The following is a 25939-nucleotide window of genomic DNA, read 5'->3' as shown; positions in this document are numbered from 1 at the left end:
CAAGCCTTTGTAGCACACTTTATTTTTAAAATTTTAAAATATTTCAGATTTAACAATTACGCTTGAGATCGAAAAGGCGTAATAACAGTAATAAATGCGCACTAGATTTTTTAATCGTTCGATTAAATAAAACAAAAATGAATATGAACACGCCAGAATTGTGGCTTTTAGAAAAATCTAAGTATATACACATTAAAAAAACATATTTGCGTTATATTCTCATGTTGAACATTTTTAATATGTATAATAAAACGTGCACACATATTTCAGGTAATACAGTAGATGCGTGTTTGGTATTGTTTCACTGGCAAATCTACAATGGCCAACTTTAAATTTATAGGTATGCTTATGATATAGTTTATTTATAGGTTTTTTATGCAGTAAGCGTTTACATTTCTAGCTTTATTAGAGGATAAACTAAAGAGTGAAAAGCTGCGTTCATTCTCATTCATTCACCACATGAAAATGTGCTGCACGTGTCATGTGTTTGTTATTATTGTTGTTGTTTTAAGTTTCAGTATTTGTTCCATATTGTACAAAATATTTTTGTATCTTTTGGTACAAACTCTGTCTGCAGATGTAGGAATTAACCTTACAGACCCCATGTTTAGGGGAATCTACAGAGGAACCCAAAAACACCAAGGTAATAAACATTGTTTAATGTAGTCTAGTGTTTGTGAATTCAGATGACACTCTTATTTCTTTCTGTTTAGATGATTTTACGCAAATTGTCCAAAGAGCTCTGAGTGTTGGGGTTCAGAAGGTATGAATCTTAACATCTTTATTATTACTGACCCTCTGTGTGCCATATGTAAGGGATAAATCACTCTCACTCTCTGGTGAGCTGTTATAGCAAATTAATCAACATCATTGTGCTTGATGGAGAGTGACCATCGATTTCCACTAGTATAGAAATAATACAAGAGGATTAATAGAAACCTGTGTTTTAAACTACAGCCCGAAATGTGTTGTTAGGGCTTCTGTATAAAAGATTGAACACCGCCATGGTGTAAATGTTCCTGAATATTCTACATTGAGGTCATGTCATGTTTGTTTCAGTTTATGATCACTGGTGGAAATCTGGATGACAGCAGAGAAGCTCTGAAACTAGCACAAAGCCGAGGTGAGGAACAACACACACTGTGAATCAGAATAATCGCCATAACATTTACACGTACACCGATCAGGCATAACTTTATGAGCACTGACAGGTAAAGTGAATAACGCTGATTATCTCATTATCAAGGCACCTGTTAGTGGGTGTGGTATATTAGGCAGCAATGAACTTGTGGTCCTCAAGGTTGATGTGTTAAAAGAAGGAAAAATCGGCAAGTGTAAGGATTTGAGCAAGTTTAACAAGAGACAAATTGTGAGAGCATCTCTAAAACTGCAGCTCTTCTGGGGTGTTCACGGTATGCACTGGTCAGTATCTGTCAAAAGTGGTCCAAAACCGGCGACAGGGTCATGGGTGGCCAAGGCACATTGATGCACATGGGGAGCAAAGGCTGGTCCGTGTGGTCTGATCCAACAGACGAGTTACCATATCTCAAACTGCTGAAGAAGTTTATGCTGGTTCTGATGAAAAGGTGTCAGAATACACAGTGCATCACAGTTTGTTGCATTTGGGGCTGCATAGCCACAGACGAGTCAGGGTGCCATGCCTACCCCTGTCCGGTGCCAAAAGCACCAACAGTGAGCACCAGAACTGGACCACAGAGCAATGCAAAAAGGGGACCAACACGGTATTAGGAAGGTGGTCATAATGTTAGGCCTCATCAGTGTATTAGGAATATAACCATCCTAATATACAAATATTTTATCTAATATGAGGGTCTTCAGTATAGCTTAGTGTTTAGGATGGTGGCATCACACCTCCGGGGTTGGGGGATTGATTCTTATCTCTGCAATGTGTGCAGAGTTTGAATGTTCTTCACATGCTTTAAGGGTTTACTCTGGGATCTCCTGTTTCCACCCCTGGACAAATTATTGATTGTTCTGCTCTGTGCTACGCTGAGATTATAAATAAAATCTACTCTAATTAAAGGAGACTCCGGATTGGGTAAAGAATGAACCTCCCTTTAAGCCGTTTTATCAGTGTACTGGTGTGTCATATCCACTGTATGAATGGAAATCGTCTTACTGGACGATGCAATCAGTATCAGCATGTTCCAGGTCGTACTGTACGTTTGTGCACACATCAAGACAAATTAATCAAAATAAAGAGTATTGAAACTTGAAAATTCAACTTGGTATTGAAAATATAAACCTGGCAAAATAAAGAGATTCTCGTTCTGAAGTTTTTACGGTTGTTTGTCCAGTTATCTTTACCATCGTCTGTTATGATGTTTGTACACTTTATCACTGAATAATGATTCATTTATTTGCCATTTGGGTTTTATGTAGTTTGGTTTATTTGGATTTATTTTGCTCAGAATTTGTTCCAACCATCTCTGTGACCTCGAGTTTGAGAAAGGTATGAGCAATAAAACCGATGTTGTTAATATTATTACGATGTTCCTGCTTTTTGCTCTCACACACACTTTGTGTCAACTGCTTTGTACAAAAGCTCATTCAGTGATGACCTCCAGATGATCATAAGGTTTTCAACAAATTTGTGAAGACGCTACATCGAGTTTACACTGTCATTAAAGCAAATAGGGGACGAACCAACTTTGTGAAATCTCTCTCTCTCTCTCTTTCTCTCTCTATCTATCTATCTATCTATCTATCTATCTATCTATCTATCTATCTATCTATCTCTATCTCTCTGTAGAGGAGTTCTTCAATACTGTAGGTTGCCACCCGACTCGCTGTGCTGAGTTTGAGCAACAGGGGGCAGAGCAATATTTCTCAGCACTCAGAGAGCTGGCCGTTAACAACAAAGAGAAGGTGGTAGCTGTTGGGGAGTGTGGATTGGGTAACACATACACACACGTGTACTCTTGTGGAATTATACCGAATATAAGTTACGTGAATGATATAAATGTAGTGTAAACGCTGTGTGGATTGTGTGTAGATTGTGCTTGTTTTTGCAATCATTCAACAATTCATCACATTTCATTCTTTCATTCTACACAATTATTATGTATATAATAATATTATATTATGTAAGAAATATTCCGTTGCTATAAATACAAAATGTACAAAAAATATTATTTAAAGATACTGGTTGTGGTATCAGAAAAATCCTTTCAGTTCAGGAAACAAATCTGATCTATGATTTGTTCACTAACAAGACAAACACTAAAGAAGAATTAGAATAGGTTTGTGTCGGGTTTTCAGTTGTCTGATACTTTAATGCGCCTCATACATGTATACTAACCGATATATTAAAAAAATATTAAATAATAAACATTGCATTTTATCAGATTTTGATCGGTTGGAATTCTGTCCAAAAGAGACCCAGCTGAAGTAAGTGATATCACTTCCTTTCTTCTCAGTAATACTTTCTTTTTTTCATGCCGAGTGACGTTTCTTCACATTTAAACGCAGGTACTTTGAGAAGCAGTTTGATTTAGCAGAAGAAACCAAACTTCCCATGTTCCTGCACTGCAGAAACTCTCACCAGGAATTCCTGGGTAGGTTTTTAATTCTGGAATAAAGTGACACAAAACTTTTACTCGTGTCAGATTTTCCGAACGGACGATGTCCGACTTGTGACCAGGTTTTCTCTGTTGTCTTTAGACATTATGAAAAGAAACCGTGACAGATGTGTCGGCGGATTGGTGAGTGTAATAGCTACATTATTATAAAAGCTCTATCTAGAACGATCTCACACCTCAGCTGATTTTGTGGATTTGTTCAGTGTCTCAGGGAGAAGAGACAAAAAAATGTAAAAAAAAAATCACAATTTCCACACAAAAAAAATGAACAATTTTTCAGTATCGGTATTTTGAAGTGGTATTATGAAGCCGTCATAATTCCTCTATTATATTGAAAATATCTTCTGGTCTGAACCGCAGGTTCACTCCTTCGACGGGACCAAAGAGGACGCTGCTGCTCTAATAGACCTGGACCTTTATATCGGCATTAACGGCTGGTGAGAGGATGAGTTTTATGTCATAATTAGAACCTTGGTCTGCTGTAATCATTCTAGAATTATTGGCTGATAGGCTTTCTCTGATTAGGATACTGTTTTTTTTTTTTTGCATGAGTAAAAGTTTTGGCCTTTTTTTTTTTTCCAACACTTTTTCCACTTTACCCTGAGAGTGAGACGCACCAAACACCTTGTCCTGTAAATTCACATCAAAGAAAAGGCACTTCGATGTAAAGTGTGTTGTATTTCAAAGCACTAGAGCTGTGTAAAGTCTGAGTGGAAGTGTGGAGATAAAGCCAGGTAATCTCTCACGTTCTTACCGTCTGGTTCCAGCTCTTTGAAGACGGAGGCGAATCTCGAGGCCATGAAATCCATTCCCACAGAGAGACTGATGATCGAGACAGGTTTGACTATATCTCTGTGTGTGTGTGCGTGTGTGTGCATGTGTGCGTGCATGCGTGCGTGTGCGTGTGTGTGTGAGATAATAATTCAGGATGTAAACTCTCAGATTCAAACTTTCAACTTTTTCTTTGGTTGAATAAATTTCATTTATTTAAAGAAAGGCCAATCTGTAGCAAAGAATTTGACTCTCATCTTAAAAGAACCTGGGTAGAACTGGGTTTTGCAGTGATTCCTTATAGAACTTGGTTCTCTATCATGTCTTAGTACTTAGAGGTACTTAGACTTAGAGGTAGAGCTAGAATGGTGTTCAAAGCATCAGAGCTTTTCTTGCTAAGCATAATGTGATTCTTTCAACATCTCTCTCTCTCTCTCTCTCTCTCTCTCTCACTCTCGCTCTCTTCCAGATGCTCCATGGTGTGGCATCAAAAACACTCATGCAGGATCCAAGTTCATTAAAACAACATTCCCCACCAAGAAGAAGTGGGAGGCAGGACACTGTTTGAAGGACAGGAATGAACCCTGTCACATCATGTAGGTCATTCAGACATCACCATGACAACAAAACAACACATTGTCCTGACAGATGACAAACATTTAGAAGTTCAGATTTAGGTTTAGGTTTAAATCTGGAATTAAGAATAGGTCCGTCCTATTCTCCACACGAACCTTTTCAGCACGGCTTTAAAAAAGAAAAAGGTAGAACACTTCTGGAGAAAGCAATCATCAGTTTAGGTGCTAAAACACTAGGTGAGAATCAGAATCAGTGTGTACTGACAGGTGTATGGATGGAGTAGATTTGTACTGTATATACTGAAGCGGATGTCAGGTTTAGTCAGAACACTGATGTAAGAAGAGCCGTTGGGGTCGTTAAGGTGAGGAATTTTCATGCATCCATTTCTACATTTTGTCCCAGTTACTCCAGTGGAGTTAAAACCCATCAGCTCTTCAGATGTATCAGTAGAGATACACATCCATGTTGTCAGAGTGTGGGTTCTGCTTGTTTAAGAGTTTTCCTGCTCTCGTTTTCAGACAGGTGCTGGAGGTAATGGCAGCAGTGAGGAACGAGGATCCGGTAGAAATGGCCAACACTATCTACAACAACACTCTGAAAGTGTTCTTCACTGGAAGCTGAAAGCAACCACCTGACTAACTGTGTGCCTTCAGACTTCTGAATGATAAAACAGTGAGAATTGCTGTGAGAATTAAGGTTGTTTACTCTATGGATCTTCTAATCCCATGATGCCCAGGGTTCTTTTCCTTACTGCACAAGTTCACTGGCAGCAAAAATCCCGGGACCGGCAAAGATCCCTTACGCACGGCTGGTGCAATGCTGAAATGTATTTTAATAAATACAGCCTCTGTATGAAACCTCTTAATTGATGTGTGTTAAGTAGTGAAGAGTTTAGGTTAGGATACATTACACATGATCGTAGAACTACTTGCTTATAGTAATTCTAGAACAGTGGTTGGTAATAATCATTCTCGAAACCTAATCAATACCTACTTACTTCTGAAACTGGGTGATTATTATAATTCTTAAACCCTGACCACCCTTATTAACTAGAACACTGGTCAGCAACAATACTTCAAGGATCCTGAACAACAGTAGCAATTCTATAAGACCGGTTCTAGTTCGTCTGTCTGATCGAGTTCTCTATGGATCCTAAAAGGTCTGTGAACAGAAACTAACTAATGTTGCACTGTTAAAGACACACTGCAGCTGGTTGGTTAATAGATTAACAGAATAATAGATAGGTAAATAAATCAAGGTTTTCTGATTAATTAGATTATTATGTTGGTTTGTAGAAGCCAACATTCTGGCTTGTTTTTTTCTTTATCAGGAGTAACTCCTCACCCTGGTCTTTTCTAAGCGATCCGAGTACCGGTACTAACTGTACCGGGTCTCAAAGTGGCCTTTTTTGCCTTAGACACCCATTATAAATTTTAGAGGTTTATAACTCGGTAAGATTTCGAGCGATCAACACCAAACTCGACCAGCACCTTTAGGGTGATACTCTGTACAAAGGTTTAAATTGGTGTACTGATTGGCCTTTTGGGGGTTCCTGTAGCCCCGCCCACAAAATAGGCAAAATCAAAAAACTTTCCACAACATTGACATGTGACATATCAAAACACTCATCACAATGAGGGGAACACGGGTGACGTCACATGCTCGTAACCACGCGCCTCCAAAAGTATTGCCACCCAAAAAAATATTGGCACCCTAACATACTGGCCTTTGGGAATACTTGCTCTGGCAAGCCAAAGTTTGTCACAACGATCTTTACAAATCTATTATTTATTATTATTAGGGTTCAAGCACGAAGCGCTGGAAACCTATTGTTTTTGTTAGGATTTTTATTATTATTATTATTATTACGCCCTAGAAACGGTCGTGCAGCCCAAACCGTAAGGCCTAGAGAGCTCAAACTTGGTCAGATGGTAGTACTGGTCACAGTTACTCAGGGCCAAAATCTCAGTGGAATCGGACAATTTGGCAGCTTCAGCGCCCCAAAACGTGTTTGTCCCCATAACCCCTAAAACCCCTATGTCCAAATCTCAAGTGCTTTATATCATTGGAATCCTTGGCTCATGACTTAAAAAACGTATATCTCCAATTTCATTTCCGCCATTACATTTTTTCGCTATCGCGCATTTTATCCGAAACCTACTTTTGCTAACTAGTCCTAGGTTTTTCGCCTGATCAAGACCAATCCAGTGCAGTAATATTCTCTGGAGTCTCAATGACAATAATTTTCGAAAAAAAGTCGAAATTTTGATTCAGGGTCCTTAAGGGGCCCCAAAAAGTTTGGACTGTGAGGAGCCAGTTTTACTAAAATGTCAATAACTCAAGAATTAAATGACCTATCAACACCAAACTTGGGACACATGTGAAAGAGGTCAAACTGAGGTCACAGTTCAAAAATCGTGGCGATTGGCCACTTCGTGGCGCTATAATGGAAAAATCACTAAAAACAGCCATTTTTAAAAAAAAAAGCCCTCTAGCGCCCCCAACAGTCCAAAAACCCAATTTTGTGCTGACTTGTAAGGCAAAGATTCTGATTCTGGTTCTGACTCGGAGTGGGTGGGGCCTAACCAGGAAGTAGGCGTAGTAACTTGTCTTGAAATGGGCGGGGCTTTAACTGGTAATAATTAATTTGTAATATTTATAACACTAGCTTACTACCTTTATGTTTTTATGAAATACAGCAAAAATGTGTCAGACACACAGTGTCTAGTTACTGGTTAGAGACAGCTGAAGGTTTAAAAAAGAAAAAAATCTCCGACAGGCAGATATGCAATGCGATTCGCATTCTACCAAGCAAGCACCACGTCTGAACGAACCCACGTTTAAAAGAACTCTACTGGTTAGTAAGTACGTATTATTAACGTTACAACCCGAAGTAAAAAGCTGAAGAAACCCTAAACGTTAACGGAAAAGACCCGCGAACCCGAGTGAGTGAGGGAGAGACAGAGAGCTGTTCTGTGTGTGACTGTGAGTGAGCAGAGCGAGACACAGCAACACAATACATCTGTATGTGTGTAGGGGAGGGGCACTGTGACTAGCCTATCACTGTAGGGGAGGGGCGCTGTGACTAGCCTATCACTGTAGGGGAGGGGCGCTGTGACTAGCCTATCACTGTAGGGGAGGGGCGCTGTGACTAGCCTATCACTGTAGGGGAGGGGCGCTGTGACTAGCCTATCACTGTAGGGGAGGGGCGCTGTGACTAGCCTATCACTGTAGGGGAGGGGCGCTGTGACTAGCCTATCACTGTAGGGGAGGGGCGCTGTGACTAGCCCATCACAGAACGCTGACACAATCAGCTAGCCAATGATGATTTTCATTCAATCCGAGCACAGATATTGACTCGTATTACTCGTATAATATTCGTAGTATACATATACTCGTATAATACACTGTAGCATGACATATGTAGCATGACATGACATATATTGTGGCACCCTCTGTAACTTGCCGGTCACTTTGTGTATGTGAAAATCCCTAAAGGCCTTAAACGCTTGAACCCGGGAAATGCTGCTTGCAGCTTTAATTATTATTATTATTATTATTATTATTTAATGCTGAAATAAAAAAAGAAAAACTGACAAATATAACAGGGAAAGAGACAAAGAAAACATAACTGAAACAAAGATTAAAATACTTTTTTTCTAGAGATAGAAGATTAAAAGATTATCATGTTAAGTTTAATCGACACTGTTTTTTGCTTCCGGTTAATTGGCCGACTTAATGACGTAATGGCGTATTGACGTAACTCCGTACGTGCTTTGCGTGCTGCGTCAGGCGCCGTTGAACAGACACTAGTTCACTTCCGCGTTCTTTGCATAGCAACAGGAGGTAAAAGGAAGATGGCGGCCAGCGGAGACCCCTGTGTTTAGGTAAACAGCGTGTGTAGAGTCAGGAAGGAAAGCGCTCCTGAGGAACCACAGGTACCAAGGAGCGGCGCGGTCGTCCTGCGGCGCCATGGCCTCCCACACCGGCCGGCTGCTCCAACAGGCCCTGGCGGTGCTGGACGTGGCGCTGCGGGTCCCCTGTATCTTCATCATCGACGCCATTTGTAACTGTAACTCTGATCCGGCGGATTGCTGGACTGGGACAGCTGGACAACTTTTACTACGGGTGACTGGTGAGAGCGATAACCAGACACTTATCTACAAATATAAGTGTTTATTGTTGTTACTTCGTGACTAAGAGGCCTAAAGTCAGTGAGGCACAAAGACCTGGTCTCAGTATAAGTGTAGTGACAAAGTCTGATTCATCAACACACTGTAACACCTTCAGACAACATGGACATTTAATCTCCTTACTGTTGTTTGTAGTTCACTTGTGTAACTGGATGTGATCCTCATCCTCATCCCAGTTTATTATTATTATTATTATTATTATTATTAGTAGTAGTAGTAGTAGTAGTAGTAGTAGTATTATCATTATTATTCATTATTAGTAGCATTAATATGATTATTATTATTAGTAGTAGTAATAGTAGTAGTAGTATTCTTTCCATTATTATTATTATTATTCATTATTATTATTAGTAGTATATTATTATTACTATTGTTAATATGATTATTATTATTATGACTTATTATTATTGTTATTATTATTATTATTATTATTATTTGTATCATTTATTATTATTATTATTTGAATGATCTGATTTCAGAGATCACAGTCCACTATCCTTATTCTGTAGGCAGTTTTTTCAGGGGAAAGTAGCTACTGTTTTCTAAAAAGTCAGCTGATGGTGTCAGATGTCACCACTAAATAGGATGTTTTGGATAAAGTGCCTAAATCTGCTCAATAAGATAAGATAAGATATACCTATGTGTTGCATGTAGTCATGAAAGAAAGTGTGTGTGTGAGAGAGAAAGAGAGACACATGATTTTTAAAACAATTATGTCTTTAAACGTGTTCCTTGTGTAGAGTAACTTAGCTAACTCATTCTGTGTGTGTGTGTGTGTTTTTCAGGTATTGTGGTGTGCAGTGTGGTGCTGGTGTTATCCCAGAAGTCCCTGTTTAAGTTCTACAGCCTCTTCGTGGGCATGCTGCTTGGATCCACAGCCGTGTTGCTGAACTACTACGTGACTTCTCACATGGACACGTACAGAGCGATGTCCAGCTTCGGGCTGCTTCCTCCTACCAGACTTGCGCTGTGGCTGGCCATGGCTGCTCTGCAGCTGCTTTTAGCCTCAGGTTACGTGCTGCTGCTTGGAGTAAAGTCTCCATACTCCACCTTGATGATGCTGGACGTCCTGGTGCCCGTGTCAGGACTTTTCATGGAGCTTCCTGTGGATGTGAGGCGGACGTTGGCGCTGATCTCGGGATCTGTGCTTTGTCTGAACACGGCTGTGTGTCTGTTGGTTCGTTTTAAGAGACTCTACTACTCGTGCCGGTACGTGTACCTGCTGGTGCGGCACATGTACCGCATCTATGGGTTACAGCTGCTTCTGGAGGACACGTGGAAGAGGATTCGTGTGCCAGACGTGCTGCGGGTCTTCTGGCTCACACGTTTAGCTGCACAGGCTGTGGTTCTGGTCTATGCGGTGAGAATTCAGTTTCCGTTAAAGGTCCCATGATGTGATTATGAATCGGATCCTTACTGCATCGATAATCTTGCATTCTCCATTCATGTATAGACAGATTAAGGATTTTCACTATATTTTAAAAAAATCTAATCCTAACATGCATTTGGATTTTATTAACCTTTTTGACTAAATGTTAAAACTAATTACTTGACACATTTTAAATTGGATGTAGCTTGAGCAGGGGAATTAATGTAAAATGCCGAGCTGCATCCCTGCGACGGGAGGCGATATTACTGCTGGTAATTAAACACATCATAAACCTTTGTGGTGGAGATAAAATTGTAGTGTGTGTGCTTAAGCCTCTATATTGATTTGCTGTTTCTAGGTTAGGATGGCTCAGGTGGAGGAGAACGGACAGTCCTATGTGACGTGGGATGTGTTCTGGGAGCTGTGCAGCAGTCTGATCATTAGTGGCTGTGACTCGACGCTCACGGTGCTGGGCATGAGCGCCGTCATCTCATCTGCGGCACACTACCTGGGCCTGGGTGTCCTGGCCTTCATCGGCTCCACCGAAGACGAGGAAGACCGGCGTTTGGGCTTTGTGGCACCGGTGCTCTTCTTCATCCTTGCTCTGCAGACAGGGTTAAGCAGCCTGGAGCCAGGCCAGCGTCTGGTGCGCCTGAGCAGGAACCTGTGCTTGCTGCTGACTGCCGTGCTGCACTTCGTACACGGCATGACGGAGCCGGTGTTAATGGCACTGAGCGCCTCGCACGTGCAGTCTGTGCGGCGACACGCTCCCGCTCTCCTCGTGTCTCTTGTGCTTCTGACCCTGCCGGTGGTATTGAGTGACATGCTGTGGCGGCGCTGCGTGCTCAACACGTGGCTTTTCGCCGTCACTGCGTTCTGCGTGGAGTTGTGCCTGAAGGTTCTGGTGTCGATCACGGTCTACGCGCTCTTCATGGTCGACGGGTATTACGGCACGCTCTGGGAGAAGCTGGATGATTACGTGTACTATGTGCGCTCGGCCGGAAACGTAGTTGAGTTCATCTTTGGGATCGTCATGTTTGGGAACGGCGCCTACACCATGGTGTTCGAGGCAGGTAGTAAGATCCGTGCATGTATGATGTGCCTGCACGCCTACTTCAACATCTACCTGCAAGCCAAGAGCGGATGGAGGACTTTTGTTAAGCGACGTGCTGCCGTGCATCGGATCCAGTCTCTGCCCGAGGTCACGGGCACCGAGCTGCGCGGCGTGGAGGACGTCTGCGCGATCTGCTACCAGGAGTTTGTGACGGCTGCCCGCGTCACGCCGTGCCACCATTATTTCCATGCGCTTTGCTTGCGTAAATGGCTGTACATCCAGGACACCTGCCCCATGTGCCATCAGAAAGTGTACGTCGAGGATGACTCCCACCAGCGCGCACCTGTTTCCAACAACAACGGCCAGGCACCGGCCGCGGACGAGCAGGCAAGGTTTGAAGCAGCGCAAGGAGGCGGGACAGAAGCGAGACAGGCGGCAGGCGCAGAGGCGGAGCCTGACGACGAGCTGCTGGAGGATAATGACAGTATAGAGTACGATGAAGACGAGTGGGGAGCACAGAATGCAGCGAATCCGGTGGAGGAGGACTACATTAATGATGACACAGACTCCAATACAGACTGAAAGAGATTTTAAAACAATGTAAGAAAATATTTCAGGGATTTGCTCTTTTATGAGTGCATGCGTGCGCTTTTTTGTATGTCTGTCACTCAAAGGGCTGATTGGAGTTAAAGTGCTGAAATTGTGCGAACATTCCAAAACCTGGGGTGAAAAGTCAGTCTCTCTCTCTCTCTCTCTCTCTCTCTCTCTCTCTCTCTCTCTCTCTCTCTCCTTTTTTCTTTTGTATTTTTGGGAGCTGATGAAAGGTATAGACGGAGTGTTAGCTGCTCGAGTGGGAGGAATCCTCTCGTCTCCTCTCTGGCTGTCCCGCTTCCTGCGCCGAGAGCTCAAAGTCGACGTACTACTTACTGTAATCACACAGATTTACCTCCTAATGGCTACTACTGGTCTCTTGTGTGACCTTTCCGTTTTATGTACATTGTTGTACATGTCGTAAATAGAGAGAAAAAACGACGTGGCGCTTTTCCCGTGCAAAAGAAAAGGGCCGCATTCCACTGCGTGTTCTCCGAGGAGCGTCTCACTTCACTCTGTGTTAAACTGCACCTTTCAGTCCAGTCACATCTGTTGATGGTCTTAATCGTGGCACTTGCTGTTGTTTTTGCACTCTGTTTCCCCGATCTATCATAAATCTCCTAACGCAAGAGCACCTTCATGTCTGGAGCTATGAGGCCCATTGTAGCTGACAGGTAGCGGAAATTTCTGGAAATAAAAAAGCCTCAGATCTTCTCACACACAACAAATGGCAGCTTTATTTGTAATTCTTAAATTTATTTTTTGTATATATATATATTTTTTTTTTTTTGATGGCACTGACTGTATTTCCACATCTAAGCTCTTGCATCATCATTCATAGTGCTTTCGGCTTACTAATCCAGTCGTACCTTTAACTGAGGGCGGCGTCAAGGGGTGAAGTCGTAGCACGTGGAGGAGGGAAGGAATTATAATATATAAAATATATAATATTTAAGTTTCATGTGTCAGAGATTTGTTAGTGTAATCCCACATACTTGTCATCGTACTTCATGCACAAGTGAACGTTTCGGATCTAAAGGAATTATAACAAGCGACAAAGTTCCAATTTATGTTAGTCTGAATTTTATTAATTTTTTTGGTGTTGTCTTTTGAGCTCCAACGATGACGTCATTTCCTCTGAGGGAACCTACTGAGCACACACGTTTCAACCCTGTTCAAGAGCAGCCTTAATAGTAAAATAACTGATTCCTCCATCGCTTGATTATTAAAATGAAGGATGTGTTACTGCTTTTACAAATCAGCCAATTGATCTCATAGCAAAGTCATTTTTTTACTGTTGATTTTGTTTAAAACGTCTCTTTCACCAGTTTGTAAATGTCTTCTACGGATGGCCGTAGAGATGCGAGAGAGATTTCTTCCAGAATAACGGTGTAGGAGAGCAATTCTACACATACAGTAGACTCTAGATAACCAAAAGTTTGTGCACCCCTGGCCGTCACATGCATGTGCTTGTTGAAGGCTTTCCTTTAGATATTAGTGTTTGGATGTGGGGATTAATGATCAATCAGCTACAAGAGCAGCAGTGAGATCTGACATTGATGTCGAGATGTTGACGAGATTCCAGTTTCAGAATCTCACATCTCTAAAGTGTTGAGTCAGAGTCAGGGCTCCGTGCAGGACACTCGAGATCTTCCACTCCTACCTTCACCTCCTCACCATGTCTTCATGGAGCTCAGGGGATTTGTGTACAGGTACATTGTCATGCTGGAAGAGTGTTTGAATTCCTGTCAAGGGAAATTTGTAAAGCTAAAAGACAATGGAATGCTCTACAGTTATGTGCAATGAATTTGGGGTGATGGTCAGAGGTGCACAAACTTTTGACCATATACTAATAGCAAACCTCTCTGTTAAAGAAGCTAAACCTTGTGGAAGTATTATGATTTCCTGACTCTGACGTGAGCTACACATGTTTTACTATCATTACATCTCAGTATATCAGGCCTTGTTTATCAAACTGGATGCTGGAAGCGATGCGTAAACTTCTCACAGGAATGTCTCAAAGATTTTTGGTGCGTGCTTGGAAAATTATTTGTACCATGGGATGGTCATAGAACTTAAACCAGAGCTTCTTTACTTTACATGTGACTGCTGTTTATCAACATGGGCATGTGATTTATTGTTATAGAAAAAAATAGATTCTAAATCTGGCAGAAACGTATCGCTAATGTGTGATTTATTTCAACGTTTAAAATTTTGTACATATAATTTTATAGAATTTGAAACTGAATTGCGATCTTAACTTCTTTTAACAGTTTTTTATTTTATTATTTTTTTTTTACTTCTGAAAGTTAGCCCCGCCCCTAATTCAAAGCATTCTGCTCAATGATGTAGAGGAAGTTGTTGTCTTGCGGTTCGTCTCACAGGCAGCAGAGGGCGCTAAATACTTCGAAAACTTCAAGAAGTGTATAAAGTTTTATTTCAAGTAGTTACTCTATAGTTAGATGAGCCTCATAGCTCTAGTTCTGAACTAAAAAAAAACAAGTACACAAAAACAAATGTCTGATTAAAAGTTTTTTTTACACTTCCTTAAACAAACGAGCCGCTGAATGTTGATTGTTGTTGGATCTGTTCTGCACTTCTAGAGATTTGGAGTGTGAATGCTGGTCTCGGATCAGTTTTTGCCATCCTAACCATCAGCAGTAAACAATGTACCCTTTTTTTTTTACACACACGACTGTATTTTATTAAAAAATTGCCCCTTTTTTTCTTCCTATACCATAAAGCCTAATGTGGCATAAATCTCCAGCTCTTCTTTAATATCATATAACATGTGATTACAGGGACACTAGCTTTACTCCAGCAGAAACTCCTCACTCAGCCCCTGTAATTAGTTCACAATCAAACAGATGTTTAATCATTAGGGGATGTGCACATGAATATACTAAATCTACACCAAATTAGGGAATGATCCTTAGATGAGATCAGCAGTATTGAGCAGCGTCTGGTCTGAGTTCTGCTCAGCTCTCGGAAGAAAGCAATGAAAGAAGGATTTCCAGGATCTGGAGAGGAATTATTCAGTTGGTGGAATTGCAAATTGGTGAAATTGTTTAAATTGCTCGGAGGTGTTAATAAATTCTATGTAATAACGTCTTGCCTCATAAATCCAAAAGAAGCTCCAGCTGAAATACACTTTCACTGTCCTAGTACTAAAAGGTGACTTCATGATTGCATACACAAAAACAAACGTGTGTGTGTGTGTGTGTCAATCCAGAACAAAAGAGCTAAAAATAAAACAGTGTTCAGTAAATGTTAACTGTTACTTAGCAGGTTGGTGAGAATGGAGTGTGCTTGTGAGATAATACATAATTAAATAGTCGTTTTAATTGAATCGAATTGAACGAATACTTGAGCCAGGGGTGAAGCTTCTGTCCTCCATCAAGCTCCTTAAAAACTGAGATTTGGCTGAACTCATAACGTCTCCTTAACATCAGGAAACACTAAAGGAATCTGTTGTAATGGAGCAGTGACATGATGGAAAATTTGACACTTAATCCATATGATCTGTAATTACACTGATTTCCAAGAATGCAGAGATGTTTTCAGCATCACAAACAACATGATCCAGCACATGTGGATGTTCACTCCGTCTGTCTCTCTTACTCGCTGTCTCTCTCACACTCTGCATGTGTCTCACACTCTGTCTCTCTCACACTATGCCTGTCTCACACTCTGCCTGTCTCTCACACTCTGCATGTGTCTCACACTCTGTCTCTCTCACACTATGCCTGTCTCACACTCTGCCTGTCTCTCACACTCTGCATGTGTCTCACACTCTGTCTCTCACACTTTGCTTGTCTCTCTGACACTCTTTCTCTCTCACACTGTCTGTCTCTCTCACACTGTCTCTCTTACACACGTCCTCTGAAAGTGTCAAAGAAGAGTAAACTGAAGCTGATGCACTGAAACCGTTTTATGCACGTTATATCAACTTAGGAAAAAAATAAAAAAGCAGCTGAATACAAGCTGAAAATTGTTCTATTTGTATTTTTAGAGCAAAAAGGGAAAGATGATTTAAAATAGCAATAATAATAAATAAATAAATAATTCTAATTATTTTAGGTATGATGCCTGAATCTATGATATTAAATTATATTTCACTCATCATCAATCATATACCTTTTTTATTGTATAATTATGGAAGGAATTGATGCCTCGATCAGAAAAATGATCAAAGCATCTGAATGGCCACGTAACAAGAGGTACAAGCTCTGAACCTCTGAATGACCTCGCTATAAACGCGGCCTTTTAAACACGTTCCTTCTGATAAAATTTCCTAACGTGAATAAGATTAAACTGATCACAGATAGGTGAATTTCCCAGTGTAGTTAATGCATATTAATAACAACTCTGTTGGTCATCTGTACTAAATAATTCCAGCTGAGTGTCAGGAAATGAAATGCAACACAGGAATTAAACACCAACACATTTTTATTAAATTGTAAATCCTACAACAAAATTTATATCATTTATTTTTACTACAACTAAAAAATCAGAATGACATGCAAAAAAGGCCAAATGAGCAATTAATTAAACACGTAATTATTATCGGTTGAACTCAACACCACATGTAATAACACTGCGCTAAAATAGCATAGACTTTTGAACATTTCCCACATTAAAAAATCCATTTTGATGTGAAAAAGTTACTGAGCCACTGAGGCTTCGTCAAGACCGTCAAGGATCGTCATGTTCTAAGAATACGCAAATTTTGAAGGTTACATTTACATACTTTAAGCTAATAGCAAATAGTTAGCAAACCAGTGTACTGTAGTAATCTGTATGAACAACAAAACATTTAAAATAACTATTAAGAAAACAATATGTGATGCACAAACCAGGATGAAGCCTGTTATGTCTTGTCTGTTATAGCAACGATAAACATTCAACAACTCAACAATAAATTCTCTCTCTCTCTCTCTCTCTCTCTCTCTCTCTCTCTCTCTCTCTCTCTCGTTCACCATTCAAGTACCATTCCTGTGTATAGGCTGTTACTATGGAAACGAAAACATTGCTGCAACAACTGACATTTTTGTACTGAATAATAAATCTTTTAAACGGGTGATAAAACTTTTTTTTTCCAGATCTTGCTGTTTTGTTTGGTTTAAATATTAAAACTAGATCATGTTACACGGAAACACAGCTAATTATAAGCTTGTCCATGATTGTAACTTGGTGTGATATTTGTTTTTTCTGAAAAGAATATGACACAATTCAGTTCTGACAACTTGAGCAGTCTACCACTTTAATTCATTCAGGATTTAGTTAATAAAGATTTATATATATTTATATTTATTTATATTTATATTTATATAAATAATACATTTATCAAGACGACAGATGTGTGAAATTTCCGTCCCTCTGCAGCACATGGTTATAACAGAAAACGAATACATTAATTCCGCAATCGATTGTACTCACAATTCAGAAATTTCAGAGTCGATATTTCCAAATTTAATTTTCCAGTGATTCTACTTTTTGGAATACATGGGCTGCCAAGAGCAAGACAAAGTAGGCATGGCTAGTGTCTGATATTGCTGAACGTCTAAAAAGCTACTGTATTTATTATATTTGAATTAATTCTGTATTATTAAATATTACATATCAGATCTATTCTTTAACAAAAAGCACAGTGGTGTTTATCATGTTGGTAAAAAATGGAAGGAAGGAAATTGGTCGGAAATTATTTTAAGAATCAAAAGTTCTACCATGTAGTGTATATACTCTGGCTGTAAGCTACTACATAATTTGTGTTTATGTTGGAGAACTTGGGCGGATGTGTGGATGTCGCCTGATCGTCTGAGTTGAAGGACTGTTTTATTTCAGGCTTCCTGGTCAGAAGTAGGGAATTTACAGATTCTGAGTATGATGGATTGCGACATTGTGGACGAGTGGCCGATTGGTTTTTGGTGCTTTCTCTCTCAGGCATATTCTAATGCTTCATCCTCTGTGAATCCACTTTGTGCAGTTTCTTGAATACGCTGTATTTCTTCAGGTTTGGCGGCGGGAAGAATGGCAAGCAACTCTCTCTCAACCTTCTCCAGCCTTAAATTAGTCTTCTTTTCAAACTCATTCTTATTTTTGAGCACAAGCATTAAGATGGCTTTCTGAGCCATGTCACAGGACTCCTGTAACTGGGTTCGCGTTAGCAGGAACTCTGGACTTTCTCTATCCATGGACAAAAGTGTTCCCAGAGAACTGACGCTGTCCATGAGGTATTTTTTGGACACCTCAGTATAGGTGCTTGAGATCATGTGGACCAGGCTGGAGATGTTGGTGGCCTGAAATGCTTGATTGTAAAGCAGGTCTTTGCTGAAGAGCTTCTCGTTGTAGGAAAGTGCTTGAGTCTTTTCAGATGTGGTGGTAAAGTCTTTGAGACTTGTGTGCAGGCTGATTTTCACAATATTGGACACCATCTGAAAAAAGTGCACCAGCTTCTCCCAGTGTTGTTTCACTTTTCCCATGGCATCCAGGCCTTTGATCAACATTTGAATGGTGGTGTTGAAGTCTATCTGTTTGACTTCACAGTTTCTCATGGTGATCAGGATTTCAGTAAGCTCCTTTTGGTTCTTCTCCATGTTCTCCACACTCCTGTCATAGAGCTCTCTGGTCTTGTTCATTTGCACTCGGGTCATTTCTATGCGGAACCTGGCATTCTTCGATGCCTTTTGTGAAGCGGTCATTCTCTCCATTTTACTTTGTTCCTTAAACATCATCGGTGGTTTGGGAGTCAGTGAAGGTGACTTTGTCACGTCTTTGCTTTTGCTGTCAAACCTGCAAGCCGCCTCGGTCAATTCTCGGATTCTTTTGATCAGTGACGCAGTTGTGGCTTCGTCACAATTCCCAGCTGGTGCATATTTTGCAAGTTCTTGACAGATCTCCATGCCCTCTACACATAAGTTTTGGGCATTATACTTTGGTATACAGTTTGGGATTTTTTCCAAATTGCTCAGAATTCTTTTGAACTGACTTGCTGGGAAATCTGTTCGTGTAGCATTGCTTCTTTTATCATACAAAACATCCCAGTTGATCTTGTCCTCCTCCACAAATTTCTCAATAGTTTCTGCACATTTCAGGATTTCCATAGACTTGCTATAGATGTTAATTTCATCCACAGGATCAACAGCAGTGTTTTCACTCCTGATTTGGTGCACTGTGTCAGCAATTCTTGTTGTAGCTTTACACACTTGGGACACTGGTTGAGTCACTAGAGCTGAGAGTCCCTGAAATATACTTGATATGCCATCAGTCACAGCTCCAATTAAATCCATAGCCATCATTTCCCACCCACCGGGAAGGTTCTTCATTGCTGCTTTGTAACTTTGTTTTGCTTCCTTGAGTTCTTCCTCTAATGCCTTGACCCCTTTCTGTGAGCGTTTCACCGCTTCATTTGATGTCTCCTGTCTCAGTTTACTCTCCTCTAGTTTCTTCCTGACTCCATCTAACTCCTCTCCATAAATGTTCTTAGCGTTTAGACACACTTCCAGCAGTTCTTGGATAATATTGATGACATCAACAAAACGCTGTTCTGTTGCATTGGCCAGCTCAAGACACTGGTCTGCAATGACATGGATTTTCTCCAGCTGATCAGGGAGATGAGCTTGAACAACATCATTGCTGCCTTGTAACAGAATCTTAACCACATTTTGCATGTAATTTGGAACAGTTATCGTGTGGAGTCTAATCTGATCCATATTCTTATGGGCCTCATTGAACGCCCTCCAGCCAGAGTTACACACTTGCATGAGGCAGGCACAAAATGAGTCTGGATATCTGATGTACTTGTAGCCATTTTGGGGTGGATTTTTGTTGATGGAGAAATCGTTGTTGGAAGATAAACAGGCCAGTTCTGCCATGATGGCGATGGAGAGCGGTACAGGAGTTAGATACTCCTCCCAGTTGACATAGGGTTGCATTATAAGCTGAGTTTGCTTTCTCATCTCTTCGGCTGTGTTGAGGCTTTGGTTTATCTTTGCAATTTGGGAATCCATGATCTCTTTATTCCTGCCAAAGAGAATAGAAGATTTGGCTTAGTGCGATGGCGGACAAATTCATTCATTCATTCATTTTCTACCGCTTATCCAAACCACCTCGGGTCATGGGAAGCCTGTGCCTATCTCAGGCGTCATCGGGCATCAAATCAGGATACACCCTGGACGGAGTGCCAACCCATCGCAGGGCACACACACACTCTCATTCACTCACACACTCACACACTACGGACAATTTTTCCAGAGATGCCAATCAACCTACCATGTATGTCTTTGGACTGGGGAAAAAACCGGAGTACCCAGAGGAAACCCCCGAGGCACGGGGAGAACGTGCAAACTCCACACACACAAGGTGGAGGCGGGAATCGAACCCCCAACCCTGGAGGTGTGAGGCGAACGTGCTAACTACTAAGCCACCGTGCCCCCCTGGCGGACAAATTAAAAAATAAAAAGTGCAGAGGTAAAGTGTTGTGCCAGAACAGCTCCAACTCTTCCTGGACCAGATCTAGACTTTCTTTTTTTAACTATGTCATTTTTTTTAAATAAGCGTGGGAGTTCAAGTCAAGTCAAGATGCTTTTATCGTCATTTCAAGCATATATAGAAGAAACATGTAGCAATGTTCCTCCATGGTGCTACATAAAACTCAGTTACATAAAATAACAAAAAACAAAGTGCATTACACGTTAGTAGATATAGTGCATCTGCGTAAACCAGACAGTAAAACATAATACAATACAACTATTTAGTCAGTAAAGTAAAGTGCAACAGTAAAGTAATACACGGAGTATGGAGTAATACATGAAGAACAGCTAGCATAGAAGTAGGTGGTGATTCTTTTCAGCTGCTTCAGACATACCCCTGGCCTCAAACACAGCAGTGAGTCATTACATTAACAGAGAATTAATCAAGCTTGTCTGTTGCCAAGCAGGTCATGATTTATGTCAGCAGAGGAAAAGAAACATCGCAATGTGTAGTTATGGAACCAGTCATGAATAATATTGAATTCCTTTTAACTTTGAGACACATCACACTCTGGGTATCCTATAGAGTGTAATCCTATAATCAAACTAGAAGTTAACTTTGCTCAGGATGGCAACTCAGTAGTTGTAGTATAAGCAAGTTCTACGGTAATAAATCAACACTTTAATCAATACTTGAGGTCAAAGAAGTGAGATATCTTTAAAATTGTGATCTAAATGCTACGCTTAAGAGAAATATTCTTTAGAAATAAAAGAAAAACCAACTGTTGCTTTACCTCAATATCCCGACAGCTTACGCACGGTGTGAAGTGAAAGTGAGTTTCTTTAACAGCTCTGTAATCTTCAACGGAGATGTATTTATACCCCGAAGCCTCCTCCTTTTGGAATTTTTACCACCCCCACAAAAATCCCCCACCATGTAAGCTGCAGCGCTGCAGTTTAATGTTAAACGCTTTCGATACAGTCGTCTGTGAACCCGAGGAATAGAAACAGGGAAAGAGGTGAAATTTTTGTGTTTAATGGAAAGTCTGTGATGAGCTTGTTGTTTGGTGTGTTGTGTTCTGTATAAAATATGTTATTGTTTCATTCGGTTAAATTTATATTTAAGCCCAGAATGATATTCACTTGAACTCAGCTTATGTAATAAAACTAATTTAATAACTGTGCAATAACAAAGATGTAAAAAAGGTATTTCAAGCAACAAGGATAAAGGTAGAGTTTGGTACTTTTTAATTCTTGTTTTTCACTTTAATATTTAGGTTGCAATTTTACAATAAATGTAGAAACTGTCTCTTTCTTTCTTTTTTTTACATAAAAAGAAAATCTTGCTATTTTATAGAGACTTTATGTGTGTATACAGCAAATGTTTATATAGATTTGGTATATTGTTTTTTTTAAAAAAAACAATTATTCTAAAAATGTTAATATAATCACTATCAATAAATCTCTTCTTTCAGTGTCAACATATGAAACATGTGGAAGTTTCTTCTACCAGCGCTCGACTGGTCCCACCGTCTCTTAGGGCAAAAGGTTGGTTCATCAAGACTCTTTTCTGTTTTGGCCTTGAGGTGGTGGAATAAACTTCCCCAACATGTCATAACAGCCAAAACCTACCTCTTCCTGAAGTACTTAAACTAGCGCTTACTTATTTATATATAAATTTCCTCCCAACAGTGTTTTTAGGCTGATGGGTTCCTTAGTCTGTGTCTTAGTCAAACAGAATTGATATATTCATTGTTAAAGTCTTCAGAGCAATTTTGTACGTCACTCTGGATAACTGTATCTGCCAAATGCTGTGACTGCAAATGTAAATGTTTCAGGGAAAGCGGAGTGTCTTGTGATGCTTATTACGATAGTCTATAATGACCTTTTCAGAAGGATATCAAGTAACAAATTGATTGTACTTTCTGTTTCTAATATTAGGTTAACATGTACCAGACCTGTTCATATGAGTAAGTGGAGCACTAATTTCCACATGACTGTATGAAATAGAAAGGACTTGTCCTGATATATTACAAGATAACATTGCCTCTTTGATTTGTTTGTCTTGTCAGAGTTGTGAAGAATTCAGCCCAGGCTGTTGTCGCGCCACTGAAAAGTTGCCTCAGCTCTCTCGACAGGGTCTATGAAGCTCTTGAGGCTGCAGATATCGATCCCATTACTGGGTACTGCTCCAACCATGAGTACATCAGACAGCAGATAGTGCTGGCCTGGCAAAGTATGCAGCTTTCTGATCAGGCAGCCACGGCATGTCTGAGGCATCTGGATAAGACGTTGGAGACTCTTACACGGGACAAGGGAACACTCGAATGGCAGAAGGATGCTACAAAGTGCACTTTGGACAACTTGAGAACAGAGCAGGCATCGAATGAAAAGTTGCTCCTTGAATCTCTGGGAGCGTTGGAGCAGGCCGAGGAACACCTGAGTTCAACAAAAGAGACGGTACAGAGGCAAGAAAGAAGGGCACAAACTGCTTCAACGGTCGCAGGTGTAGGGCTAGGACTGACAGTTATACCATTTGTTGGATGGGTTGTTGGTAAGTTTACATGGATTAAGAAAACACACAGCACCCACTGGTGAATAACATTTTACCTTTAATAACTAAAACCATCATTTAAGTCTGCAACCATTAATTGTGCCCAATATGCAAAATAGGAGAAACCAGGAAGGGGTCAAAAACCTTGGAAACCTTGACACCTTAGAATGATAAGATTTAATCTGCAAGTCTGAGGTTTTTTTAATTGTAAGGAATAAAACACTTGAAGATGTGCATTTATAGTAAAATAATGAATGATGGTGTGATATGAAGTCGACTCCAATGTCGACTATTTTCCAATTCCAATGCATATAATCCAGAGTGGCTAATTCCAGTTCTACCCCAACAATATACCTACATTAATAATTATACAGTATCTATTCAAGAGCAATGTTTGATTCATTTGTAGCTATGTTAGAACGTCTGCATTATCCTGGAAGACTCTCTTATGTCATCCAAGTCATCGGAGACCAGACATTAATCTCTGGCATCACCATAACAATTTGACTAGCATAACTCTAACATTATATTCAGACCTTCTGTTAACAAATCAATGACATCTGGTTCAAGAATTCGCTTTAATTCACTATTTTTCCACAGACCAAAGATAAATGGTCCAAAACACTTTCAAGTGAAGAACCTTATAATTCCAATTATCTGTCTGTATCTTATTCCCTCTGGATTATAGAATCTGCCAACTGGCTGAATATATACATTTTCTTTACAGGTCCCGCGTTGGTCATTGGTAGTATGATAGAACTAAAGGAAGCATCAGAGGCCATAAAAATAGCTGAAGAAGAATTGCAAAAGTTTAAGAACCAAGTGGACACTTACACAAGCAAAGTGCATGACCACAAGTACCAGATTGTCCAGACAGATCTTAACATCGATGAGATGGATCAGAAGCTGACGGAGATCCGTAACGATATCTACATGGTGAAAAAGCAGAGACGGAGTCTGGCCGAGTTGCAACTGAAGATGAGGCGTGCCGTTCACGTCCTGAGTGTCTTTAGCGGCCAGGTCAACGTGTTGGAGCTACACACTCGCAGATTTATCCTCCATGAGTCTGTGCTGCAGGTGATGGAGGAGGTAATGAAGTCGGCAGGAGAAATCGCAGGGAATGAGCTGCTCTGTAACACGGAAGTCTCGAGACTCATCAGGAAGATGAAGCAGACCGACCGACACCTGAGAGCTATCTGCGCTTCACAAAATAATGCTACAGATGATAGCGTCATGCTGAACTACATATAACCTTGTTTTACCTTATCTACATGTCAAAATATCACTAATAACCATTTAACACTATTCAGTTCTTCTAGGATTCCTGAGGGTTTTTTTTTTTGTGATTGTTGCATCCAAACATGGCATTTTTCAAAATTTATGCTTTTTATTTTCTTTTGCCAAAATCACAAGCACAGAATTCTTCTTTTAAACTCTGTCCACATATGTAATAACTTTCTATGAGAGCTGTACTTATCTTTGAGTTGCTTGAAATAATGGAGAACCTAACATTTATAAAAACACCATGAATAAATTAAAAACATGGTGATTTACATGATTTATAATGCAGTATGAAGGTGGCTGTTTTGTGTTTGATAAAGTTTTTTGGCTATCCCTGGGAGAATAGTGCATGAAAATATAATATAATATACAGTGATTTCTGTAATCAATAAAAATGTCATGGAGTTTAAACAGACAGTGTGAAGTTGTTGTTGTTGTTTTTTTTTTTAGAATATTGTGCATATAAGAACTGACAAAAACCTATCCCTGTAATTCTTAACCCAAACCCCCCTATAGCAGTGTATGGTATATACGGTATATATTCCTCACTTTAGACATACGTTTCATCATTTATCTTTTGGATTCAAAGTATGTTTTTTTTTTAAAGGAAAATATTCACCATATGGTGCTGTGTAATGAAGCACAACTGCCCCCTTAATTACTCAATTAACTAATTAACTCGATATCTGACTAAACACATCCAGACTTGATACATCCAGACTGCCAGACCTGTTGAATGATATATAAAGCATAATGTGAAATAAGTTTAAAAAAGTCTCAACAAGCAGCTCAGTTTTATGTTGTGATAAAAATAAATAAATAAATAATGCAGAGTAAGTGAGAGACATTATCTTGACGAGGATGGACAGGATTAGGAACGAGCACATCAGAGGGACAGCTCAGGTTGGCTGTTTTGAACATGTACTCCTCTGATGTGCTCGTTCCTAATACTGTCCAGATGGGAGATGGTTATATTGGCAGAAGGATGTTGGAGATGGAACTGACAGGTAAGAGGTCAAGAGGAAGGGCAAAAGGTATGTGCTAAATGAGGACATGAAGGTAATTGGTGCGAGAGTAGAGGATGTTGAGGATAGAGTTAGGTGGAAACAGCTGATTCACTGTGGTGACTCCTAAAGGGAAAAGACCAAAGTAGAAGAAGAAGATGTGAGAGACATTATCTCTGCATATAGAAAACATGGAACAGTGATGTCACCAATTCAATCCAATTAAATTAAACTGATCATTTATATTCTGAATTTATATATTTCTGTAAAACCTGCTATCGGTCAAAAGCGCTATACAGAAAATGTAAATGAATTGAATTTCATGAGTATAAGAACTATAATAAATATAATATTAAGAAGAAGAAGAAGAAGAAGAAGAAGAAGAAGAAGAAGAAGAAGAAGAAGAACAGTATATGTGTTGGATTCCACTTCATGAAAATTTGGGACATTCTAAGAGAAGATGCCAACTCCAT

At 40.0% G+C, this 25939-nt stretch overlaps 4 protein-coding genes across 4 annotated transcripts; 3 read left to right on the top strand and 1 right to left on the bottom strand.

Annotated features, from left to right (window-relative positions):
* The first annotated feature begins 254 nt into the window (after nt 1-254).
* On the top strand, nt 255-5806 carry tatdn1 (TatD DNase domain containing 1). The gene is made up of 12 exons (XM_060886568.1): nt 255-340; nt 578-643; nt 714-763; nt 1060-1123; nt 2774-2917; nt 3369-3411; nt 3493-3578; nt 3685-3725; nt 3963-4039; nt 4370-4440; nt 4843-4969; nt 5468-5806. Exons 1-12 carry the CDS (start codon nt 283-285, stop codon nt 5568-5570), a joined length of 930 nt encoding a protein of 309 aa, XP_060742551.1. The 5' UTR covers nt 255-282; the 3' UTR covers nt 5571-5806.
* Nucleotides 5807-8748: 2942 nt separating this feature from the next.
* Nucleotides 8749-14148, top strand: rnf139 (ring finger protein 139). Its single transcript, XM_060887010.1, has 3 exons — nt 8749-9084; nt 9928-10502; nt 10870-14148. The coding sequence occupies exons 1-3, from the start codon at nt 8922-8924 to the stop codon at nt 12145-12147; spliced, it is 2016 nt and encodes a 671-aa protein (XP_060742993.1). The 5' UTR covers nt 8749-8921; the 3' UTR covers nt 12148-14148.
* A 2439-nt stretch (nt 14149-16587) lies between these two features.
* On the bottom strand, nt 16588-21492 carry LOC132856762 (uncharacterized). The gene is made up of 2 exons (XM_060886490.1): nt 21422-21492; nt 16588-20178 (listed from the first exon to the last, which is right to left on the bottom strand). The coding sequence occupies exon 2, from the start codon at nt 20163-20165 to the stop codon at nt 18096-18098; it is 2070 nt and encodes a 689-aa protein (XP_060742473.1). The 5' UTR covers nt 20166-20178; nt 21422-21492; the 3' UTR covers nt 16588-18095.
* Nucleotides 21493-21572: 80 nt separating this feature from the next.
* On the top strand, nt 21573-24879 carry LOC132856763 (uncharacterized). The gene is made up of 5 exons (XM_060886491.1): nt 21573-21646; nt 22103-22175; nt 22569-22597; nt 22700-23181; nt 23909-24879. The coding sequence occupies exons 2-5, from the start codon at nt 22119-22121 to the stop codon at nt 24430-24432; spliced, it is 1092 nt and encodes a 363-aa protein (XP_060742474.1). The 5' UTR covers nt 21573-21646; nt 22103-22118; the 3' UTR covers nt 24433-24879.
* The last annotated feature ends 1060 nt before the right edge of the window (nt 24880-25939 follow it).

Source organism: Tachysurus vachellii, chromosome 14 (genome assembly GCF_030014155.1).
Source record: "Tachysurus vachellii isolate PV-2020 chromosome 14, HZAU_Pvac_v1, whole genome shotgun sequence".
NCBI classification, from domain to species: domain Eukaryota; kingdom Metazoa; phylum Chordata; class Actinopteri; order Siluriformes; family Bagridae; genus Tachysurus; species Tachysurus vachellii.
Note: the sequence above shows the minus strand (reverse complement) of the source record. Positions and strands in the feature narration are given on the sequence as shown.

Bases quoted from the DNA above. Each gene is read 5' to 3' on its own strand.
- tatdn1 (XM_060886568.1), top strand. From the start codon at position 283: ATGCGTGTTTGGTATTGTTTCACTGGCAAATCTACAATGGCCAACTTT. The intron at 341-577 runs GTATGCTTATGA...CTCTGTCTGCAG, and splicing joins GGCCAACTTTAAATTTATAG to ATGTAGGAATTAACCTTACA. The intron at 4,970-5,467 runs GTAGGTCATTCA...TCTCGTTTTCAG, and splicing joins AATGAACCCTGTCACATCAT to ACAGGTGCTGGAGGTAATGG.
- rnf139 (XM_060887010.1), top strand. From the start codon at position 8,922: ATGGCCTCCCACACCGGCCGGCTGCTCCAACAGGCCCTGGCGGTGCTG. The intron at 9,085-9,927 runs GTGAGAGCGATA...TGTGTTTTTCAG, and splicing joins ACTTTTACTACGGGTGACTG to GTATTGTGGTGTGCAGTGTG. The intron at 10,503-10,869 runs GTGAGAATTCAG...TGCTGTTTCTAG, and splicing joins CTGTGGTTCTGGTCTATGCG to GTTAGGATGGCTCAGGTGGA.
- LOC132856762 (XM_060886490.1), bottom strand. From the start codon at position 20,165: ATGGATTCCCAAATTGCAAAGATAAACCAAAGCCTCAACACAGCCGAA.
- LOC132856763 (XM_060886491.1), top strand. From the start codon at position 22,119: ATGTGGAAGTTTCTTCTACCAGCGCTCGACTGGTCCCACCGTCTCTTA. The intron at 22,598-22,699 runs GTAAGTGGAGCA...TTGTCTTGTCAG, and splicing joins TACCAGACCTGTTCATATGA to AGTTGTGAAGAATTCAGCCC. The intron at 23,182-23,908 runs GTAAGTTTACAT...TTTTCTTTACAG, and splicing joins ATTTGTTGGATGGGTTGTTG to GTCCCGCGTTGGTCATTGGT.